Source organism: Sabethes cyaneus, chromosome 3 (genome assembly GCF_943734655.1).
Source record: "Sabethes cyaneus chromosome 3, idSabCyanKW18_F2, whole genome shotgun sequence".
Taxonomy (NCBI): Eukaryota; Metazoa; Arthropoda; class Insecta; order Diptera; family Culicidae; genus Sabethes; species Sabethes cyaneus.
In genome coordinates, this window is record NC_071355.1 from 34,617,715 (window position 1) to 34,627,196 (window position 9,482).

A 9,482-nucleotide genomic window follows, 5' to 3' on the forward strand; every position below is an offset into this window, starting at 1 on the left:
GATTGTGTTGCTTGATTTTTGGTTGAGAATATAACGCCCACAAAACTGATTTCAGCTTGAAGGAATTCTACCGAGACAGATCGTACTTCGGTTCGGATATTTCATGTGAGTGAAGTATGCTCTTGCAACATATTTTAATCTATTTTAGTATATTTTAACTGGTTAAATTGAAACATTGTTCTGTCGTCTTATCTCTGAACCACCATCACGCTTGCTACTGTTGAGTGGTCGTATTAACGGTATAATGAGTCGTTCTCTGGAACATCGGTGCCGATTCATATTCGTTGTACGTTACAACCTGAGTAACGTACTTGTACGTGGTCGTGTTCTTGGCCGGACTAATCTCGTGCTCAGTTCGTTCCACAGTTTGCTGCTTTTCGCGGTGATCAATCAACTTGAACTGATCGGGACCGGCCGGCCCTGCAACCGTTTGAGGGGGTGTAACGGCGGGAACGTGCGGTACAACAGGTCGGGTTAAGCCCGCTTGAAATGGTTTTGAATGGGTGGTATCCGCTCGGAGCTGATGGCGCAGTTTTACTTCCGTAACGAAGTTGGCTTTCTCCGCAGTACCACTGCATAGGGTACGACCGTTCAGTGTTAGTTTGGTCAGTCTCGGAAGTGGATCCTGGATTGGAAGATTCACACGATAGCTAACTCCGCGGCCTTTCGTTATCTGGTCAAGCAGCTGGCGGCTTTCTCCGATCGTTTCGATTGATCCAACGTATTGCTGTGAAAAAAAAAACAATATTGAATTAGTTAAATTATTAGGAATGCAGGAACATTGTTGAAAGAGTAATTTTTACTGGTGGTTAAGCTTTGAGCTTGAAATAATGATAATACACAATTATTTTCTGACCAAATGTTATCTCAACGATTTGATTAGGATCACTTCCGGACGTTGTTGAATGTAGAGGTAAACACGGAGATTTGCAGGCACAGGTTAAGAATTGTGAACGATGGCCACGCTGTGGAGTCACATACACAGGAGGAGGTTTAGAAAGCAATCAGTGAGCTGAAAAACGGTAAGTCTGCTAGGAAGGACGGTATCACGGCTGAACTGACTGTTGGCTTTTCCTGAGAGGCCGCATGAATTATAAGACGGCACCAGCGCAAGTTGCAGATTGACTAGATTCAAAAACCAGTCAAATGATCTTTCAAAAAGCGCAACTTGAATGCGGAAAGTGTAATCAATTATTCACGCAGTCACATTCAACTTGCGATCTCTTTTCAAGCACTGCCCGGAATAGCTGTTGCGAGTGAATCTTTTCGTCAAGCCAGGTTTCCATTACGATTACTTCGAAGTTCAACTCAGCTACAGACATTTAAAATGTCGATATGGCGAGCTTCGATGTCGGACGCTCGTAGACTTCATTGGCTGTTCTCACTGCTGCACAACGAACCTGACCATCCTTGCTAACCTTAGTATTGATGATCTTCCCTTTCGGCCAGCAATTACGAGGCATATTATTATCGGTGATGACAACTATGTCGCCCACAGCGATCGGCTTTGAGTGACGGAACCACTTAGTGCGGCGAGTAATCTCAGGCAGGTAATCCGATACCCAGCGTTTCCAGAACTGGTTCGCTAGAACCTGCGACGTGCACCAATTCTGCCGAAGGATGGCACCGCTGTCGTCGAGAATACTAGGCGGTTTCGAGCCGTTGGACGAGCCGAGCAAGAAATCATTCGGCGTAAGCGCCGGGCCCGAATCCTCGTCTATCGGCATGTGTGTCAGTGGACGTGAGTTAATGGTGTTTTCTACTTCCGATAGCAGGTTGCGAAGGACTTCGTCGGATGGTCTTATCACGGAGCAGACTGCCATCAGGTTATTTGTAACAGTGCGGATGAGTCGCTCCCAGCTGCCGCCCATGTGCGGCGAGAGTGGTGGATTGAACGTCCATCCTATACCATTCCTAGCAAACTCTTTCATCAGCTCTTGTTGATTGAGTGCGTCGTTGAACTGCCTCAGCTCTCGATTTGCACCCACGAAGTTTGTGCTACGGTCACTGTATATTCTTTGCGGGGTGCCGCGGCGGTTAATGAAATTGCGAATCGCCATTATGCATGAGCTTGTGCTTAGCGAATACACAACCTCGATTGCTCGTACTGTCAGGCAGGTGGCTAACATTCCCCAACGCTTTTCGATTCTTCGACGACGACGACGACCTCGATTGGCCCGAAGTAGTCTATCCTCGTATGAGTGAACGGTCGTGAGAAGGCAGCAAGGCGAGCTGGTGGAAGATCGGCCATGAACGGTGGACTAGGCGATACGTGCTGGTTCTTTCACCGTTGGCAAGCCTTCCTGACTTTTTTTTGTATGGGCTGTCACTTTGACTACAACATTATTGATCTATTGTAATGTTGCCCGGGTGTATACTGTATTCTGCACTGCATTTCAGTGCTTTATCGTTATTGAGTAAACGATAAGCTTACATTTTTTTTATGCGTGCTTATGTGTATAAGAATTTTACCCTTGCTTCGATGCATATCCTACTATACCAAACCTGTTTCGCCTCGTTATAGTTGGAACTGGTGAGTCCTCATGTGGTTCAAAAGCATTACCTCAACAGGTCCTCATACCAGTATACTAACCATAAGAAGCGTCTTCGGGATAATGTAGAACTCAGCATGAAGGAAGGGTGATGAGGGGCCTGAGAATAAACCCATGCTAAAGTCACTTTGACATCGAATGGCCTGATTCTACTAAGATTCGAACCAGCGACCATTCGCTTGTCAAAGCAGACTCGGTAACCTTGCGGCTACAGAGCCCCCCCCCCATGACTTGCTGGTAACGGCCGCGGAGATGAGCGATGTGGTACTTCTGCCTTATTTCGTTTATGACGGTTTCATGGTTTTGGTTATGGGATTTGAGGTGGTATTGCTTTTAGTAGAGTGGTAGTGTGGTGTTGGTGTAGTATAACCGGCTGCCTTGCGTCATTAGTGGCGTACTGACAGGCAGCAATACGCGTCCGCATGCGCATAACTCCGTATTCGTCTAACCATGGTGTTAGTTGGTAGAGTGAGCTTGTTTTCAAAACGGTGTTTGTGCTTGAATCCGAATTTTGGGTTTTCTGGAGGGCAGCGATCTCGTCAGGGTACATTTCCCGTTGACCGAGTCGTATAAGCGAGCGCTCGGCGATGAGCAGTTCACTTGCTGTAAGTGGTCCCGTGCGAATCAATATTTTGGCGTGTTTAAGGCGGCAGTTGTAAACGAAGCGATGAAGAAGGGCAGTAATTTTATCGAGTCTCTGCCAGCTTGAATAATTGCTGACATCGATGACAGGCTCTGACAGTGTATGAACAGCCAGAAACGTGTGTTGGCCACACTGGCCTTTCCGCACCTTCCATCAACCCATTGGTCGCGGATGCTGGAGAAATGTTGACAGTATCTTTCAACGGTGAGTCAGCATCATTCCAGTTTTGTTGACAAAAATTCTAAAAGTGCTTAAAGCTAGTTTATTCCTATTTACTATAAACTATTGGTGAAATTTATAAATTAAACCTACAGTACTGGACAATATAAAGTACTCACCCGCTCTCATACTATATAACACGCGGTATCTTTTTTATTGTCAAACATATGAACTCGGTATATTTGGACAAATTGTAGCATTTTCAATGCTTTAAACGATTTATGTATCGTTAAATATAAACATTAGCTACTTTGATCAAGCTATTGTATAGTTCTAGAAAAAGTCAATTTTTAGTTAGTCATAATAAAGTACGCACTACTAATATAATGACTGCACAACGCCGCCTACTGCATACGAATAGTTTCCTCGCCATCACACTGCAGCGAAGTGTCAAAACAAATTGTTTGTGATTGATTTTTCATTACTGGTGCGCGTTTTTATCTGGTACGATGGCAAAAAGCAAATTTGTGAAGATATCCGTAAACTTATCGTTAAAAATCGTAAGAAAGGTTTCTCAAATCGAGAAATTGCTCGAAGATATGAAATTAGTGAGGCAGGAGTACGAAAAACATTGAAAAAATATGAGGAACTTGGAAGCGTGAAAGACCGGACTGAAAGAGGAAGAAAGCGGAGGACTACAACCAGTGATGATCGCCTGATTCGTTGAGAAGTGGCTAAAGATCCGTTCTCTACCAGCCGTGTAATCCGAGAAAATACGAACTTAAATATTTCCGAACGAACTGTTCGTAGAAGATTGAAGGAAATGGGATTTAAAATGGATTTGCTCAACGAAGGCCATTTATCCGAAATGTTAACAGGTTTGTTTATTTCATATTCAATATTTGTTTTTAAGTAATATTAATTTGTATATGATCAAACGTCTTAAATTTGCTCAAAAATATATCGACAAACCTCTGGAGTATAAAGCCTATGTATAAAACATCTTCTGAAAGTACATCTATAAAACTAATTTTTGTTCGATCACTGTGAATAGTTATCTACTATAAATAATGAGAAAAGCATGAAAGTTTCAAGATGTGGTAAGTGCGTACTTTATTTTGTCCAGTACTGTAATATTGTGCCTATACTTGGATTCTAGTGCTAACTCTAATCTGTAATCCTAACTAACTGGTAACCTATGCTTACCATAAATTCTATGCTCAAAGCATTCATAAAGAAGCCGCTACGACTGGACCTAAACGCTATCTAGATAGTCTATATAGAAACGATAAAGGACTATAAGGCAAACTAAACGACTTCGCAGCTAGCTGTTAGAGTACAGGACAATTGCAGGGCCAGTTGCTACGATCCTATTGACTCTCAGCATCTCCAGGCCGAGATTCGAACATACGACGACTGGCTTATTAGGCCAGCGTCATACCTCGAAGCCAACTGGGAGGTGCTTAACCAGATACATCATAATGTAATCCTGTTGATCCACATCACTGCACTGCTTAGGTGTAGTCTGAGGAATTATTTTCTTGAATTTCGTGTAACAATGTGGGTAAATGGAGAAGCATGGTACATGGGAATAGTGGCGAAGCACCTCAATAGCACTGCTAAAAGAATAGTAGGATACTGATATGATTGCGCATCACACATTTTATAATCCCCAATTTTATTGTGCGCAGCCAAATTCTGGAATGGAACTGATTTTTTCCAGGACTTCCACTAATTTAATGTAAATCCACGTTGAAGCTTATGCATTCGGAGCCGGGAGTCACTTGGATCTAGACTTCGTCAGATTTTTTCTGAGACGTCCCCTAACTTGACCAGACCTTCCCAAATAATAATAAGTCTCGAACGGTGCTTATATGGTTGTCACTTGTCACTGTACGTACAGTCAAATAGAACTGTATTACGGAAGTCACGCAAGCGAGAATAACGTTTAGATATATAGCAAATGCCGTAAAATCACAGTTGATATTGTCAGTTTCATTGCTAACAAAACTCGCTGCACAATTTTTTGGCAGCTTGAAATCGTCGCAGGCAAAAAATGCGTGGCTATGAGTACCAAATTTGCACTCGCGACGAATCTGGCGACGATTTCGGTTCGCGACGGTTTAATTCATCGCGTTCGATAAGGTGGGAAACTTACAATATCTCTGTAATATTAATTTTTTTGTAGCTTCATGAACATACACAAGCACATCATTTCTTAGTATTACACTCAAGTCGCTTTTTACGCGAAGGATACGTTCCGTGTAAATCAAAATCGTGTAAATTCCGAAATTTATGGATTTCAACACTACGCGAAAAAATAGACTAATTGAGCACATCCACATAAATTCCGAAAATTGCGTAAAAAACCGCGTGAATTCTAAAATTCTTGTAAAAAACCATGTAAATAACGAGATTTGCTTTTAAATAATCGCGTAAAAAACTGCATAAAATGCGACTTTAGTGTATTATTATTCTGTTGATTTGTTTTGAAAAAGAAATTATAATATGAAATTGTTAGAATAAATAATGTGCCATCGTTTGCAATTATGGAAGGAAGCTAAGTCTGAATCCGGGTGTCCAATTAGCGGTGGGATACTGCAGTTTTTTTCTCAGAGTTATTTTTTGTGATTTTCTTCCTGGTTGGGTTCGGCAATTTTTTAAATCAGGTCACGTGCTAAACTGTACTTTATGACAACTGTTTTATGTCCAGTGTTGTGCATTGTCAATCTCACTTAGTGGAGCCTATTTTTGTCACTTCATTTTAAGTGGGGTAAGAAATAAAACCAACAAAAGTTATTTGATCGCATGAGCGAACAACTTTTTACCGTGGCCATAGCTCTCATTCTCATATCAACTTTTTCTGATCTATACTATTCTGAGTTATGTATAATATGTATATGAAAAAAATCTCGTTTATACCTATTAATTAAACTAATTCTTTGCTAGTCACAGAACAATTGTTTTATTATCAAGTACACTACCAGCATCGTTAATTCGTTATTTGGCGTCCGCCGAATCAGTTTCCGGGTTTAAAAAAGGAGAGAGTCACATACATATTAGCTGTATGACAAGTTGAAACCACGACTGTGACTCAATAATCGCGCAATAAAAAATTAAGAATAATATTTTAATAAGACTACTTGTGCCGTGGTTTCCCAGCTATTAGCTGATTTTCCAATGAAATTCTTTCGACTAACAATTCGATGATTGTAGCTCACGACTGATGCATTCAATGTAGGCGCATGGTAAATTTGCAACTCCATGCGAACTTAAGCTAAGGTAGTTTTGAAATAAAACAAAACTTGTTTACCGTACAGTTATCAGTCAGTTTAGGTTCCACTTACCGTCGGCAGCTGGGCGGCAATTGTGAATGATAGTTCCACCTCAGCAGAGCCTTTGACAGGCTGCGATTGAAGGTTGATAAAGCCGTAGTACTCGGACCGGTTGGTATCATACTGGTAGGAGAACAGATTAGGACAGGGCGAAACTGCCGGGTAACTGCTAGTCGGTACACAGTTGGTAAAACCCAGCAGCAGCACAATCAGTGGAAGTCCAAAGCAGTGTTTAGCAGAGCACATCACACGCGACATTATACACGGTCTATAACTTGTTGAATGCAAACTTGTAGAACGCGAGATTAACTGTAAGCCGGTAATCACTTTAAACACGCCTTACTTGATTCGTGGCTAGATCTGAACTAATATTCAATGATGCTCGTTGCTTAAAGGAAAAGTCTAAGATCCTCCTTTGAGAGAATAACGTTATCTGAAGAGAGACCGGGCTGAGCATGGAAAATAAAAACATCCACAGGAACGTCTGTTTGAGTCAAAATAAATCATATATTATTATTGCATAGTCTTATTCACTTGTCCGTCCAGCGGAGGGACGTCGCATCGAATCCGGTAGTGACGGTGGCGCCTGATCGATTAGCCAATCAACGTTTGTATCGAATTGCTACCTGTAGCTTCTTCTTGCTTCTTAATGGCACATTTGGCACACGGCAGCGAAGACAGATCGGCGCTGCTGGTGGAAACGATGAGACATGCTAAAGGATATTCGATATCTTCCCCAGACACGCTTATTTCGGTGGCTGTGCTTGATCGTTTACGGACGACGGCGATCGCAGGGATAGTTATTTATGGAATATATTTTATTGCTCGGACTGTGACTCACTCACGCTGGAGGAATTACAATAAATTCATGTTTATTAGGTGGCGCCAGTCATTTGACCGTTAAGAAGCGTGCGATTGATGAGGAAATTTATGCGTTCCATTGGCGCATAAATCTTTCGGTGATATACTGAAAATCAATACCTTTTACAGGCAGTGGAGTTCGTCGAGGAATCGCAGCGCAATGGGTAGATAATGTGTGAATGCTTCTAGTTTGTACAACAGTTGTAGGAACATTCCTTTTCGTTAAAATTGACATTGCATATAAGGCTTGTACGTCATTTATACGATGATTGCTGTACTGAATTTTTGTCACATTGAGTGCGAGAGAATAGTTTAATAATATTCCGCTCTCACATCACACAGAACATGTGCCAGAATGATTCCTAATAAAATACAACATACTGAGCCTAAAATAGACTTCACTAGCAAAAGGGTGGCTAGTTACAACAGTACAAACTAAAATAATTGGACTCGCAGCGGTACGTATCGCTTGATCACTTTGACTCAATTTTGATTCATTTGATAGTACTGTTTCAGCCAAGCACAAAATTATATATTGGTCATTTGTAGAACTAGCTGTTATCCACAAAATTGCTGAACAAAGTTTTGTTGTTTCTATTTTATTTACGGTTTTGTGCCATTCTGGTACAGAACATTGTTTACACTTCAATGAAAAAACTGGGTAAATCGCAGCGTTGCAGAAAAACATAGTACATATAACACTTGAAAAAACAAAAAAGGCTCAAACACTTGAAATATCTTAAAATAATGCTAAAAAGGAACTTGGTCCAACTCTCTCATCATAAATTTTACATTGCGACTGGGCGATATTTTTGTATAAACAATTTTTCTACTTTTAGGTAAAACAATTCTTATAAGTATTTAAAGTTAGGCTAAGACCTTGGTAATTGATTTTTGTTGATTCTTGCGCGAACATTTTTCAGGTTTCCCGCAAATTTATTTACCAGCGAAACTCATAGTAATACTTGTTTCAATCAGTTTAACAATTATTATTCCTAGCAGCTCAGTAAGAAACATTGTTAAAATTCTATCGAACACTAAACACGCCAAACCCTGCTACGTGACCTGCGTCTGCCTGCGTCCGAAATCATGTCATTATCAGTTGCCAGGGTCTTGTGGCGCCCGTTGTTTGCTAATATTTCCAGCATTAAAAATCACACATTTAGCTTGATCGAGTAATACGATACTAATCACCTGATTTCATTATCCACATCAATTTTATTGTTGTATTCTATTTTCTTCTTACGATGATACTCTACCTACTGTCTCGCCAGTCGGTGCGCTGTCGTCGGTGGAAAATTGATCCACGGTTTTCGACGGCAGCAGCTTTGGACTAAATTCAGACAGGCAGACAGCGCATCCGTGTCTGGAGAATTTTGAAATGGCGCCTGTCGCGTTTTCCCGTATCCGGGTCGAGCAGGATTCGTTCAAGGGTAGACTTAGCTTAGCGTTTAGCTAGTTTTCAGATTCCATTTATTGGAAAAGGTTTCACTGAAATGAGGACTTTTGAATGGAAAAAAGATCCTAAATATATGCAAAACGTTTATTGTTTAACAAAATTAATGTAAATGCAACTATAACTGCAACAAACTTACTCAAAAATGAATATTTTGCACGAACTAAACTATGAATCTCCTCCAGAATCTCATATATACTAGCTATTATGCGTCTGTTTTTAATCATAAATTTATATGACAGAATGGCCTAATAATAATGCCAAAACAAACAGAATGCTTTACAGTCGGATTTGATTGAAACCGATAGTGACAGAAGGCTATGAAAAACCGTCATCCGGAGATACTTATTTACATCAACACTGCCTTGCATCGCGTTTTTAATTCCACGTGCCTTCAAAAGGCAATTCGAAGCTGGCCAATAAGCTGCATTTTTTCGGATATCTTTAAAATAGCGAAAGATGAAATTGGGAAGCAA

General features: G+C 40.9%; 1 protein-coding gene across 1 annotated transcript; it reads right to left on the reverse strand.

Annotated features, from left to right (window-relative positions):
* Positions 1-164: 164 nt before the first annotated feature.
* On the reverse strand, positions 165-7,020 carry LOC128742035 (uncharacterized). The gene is made up of 2 exons (XM_053838214.1): positions 6,702-7,020; positions 165-727 (listed from the first exon to the last, which is right to left on the reverse strand). Exons 1-2 carry the CDS (start codon positions 6,945-6,947, stop codon positions 215-217), a joined length of 759 nt encoding a protein of 252 aa, XP_053694189.1. The 5' UTR covers positions 6,948-7,020; the 3' UTR covers positions 165-214.
* Positions 7,021-9,482: the final 2,462 nt, after the last annotated feature.

Coding starts and splice junctions, on each gene's coding strand:
- LOC128742035 (XM_053838214.1), bottom strand. CDS start 6,947: ATGTCGCGTGTGATGTGCTCTGCTAAACACTGCTTTGGACTTCCACTG. Junction 728..6,701: donor TTGCCGCCCAGCTGCCGACG/GTAAGTGGAACC, acceptor TTTTTTTCACAG/CAATACGTTGGATCAATCGA.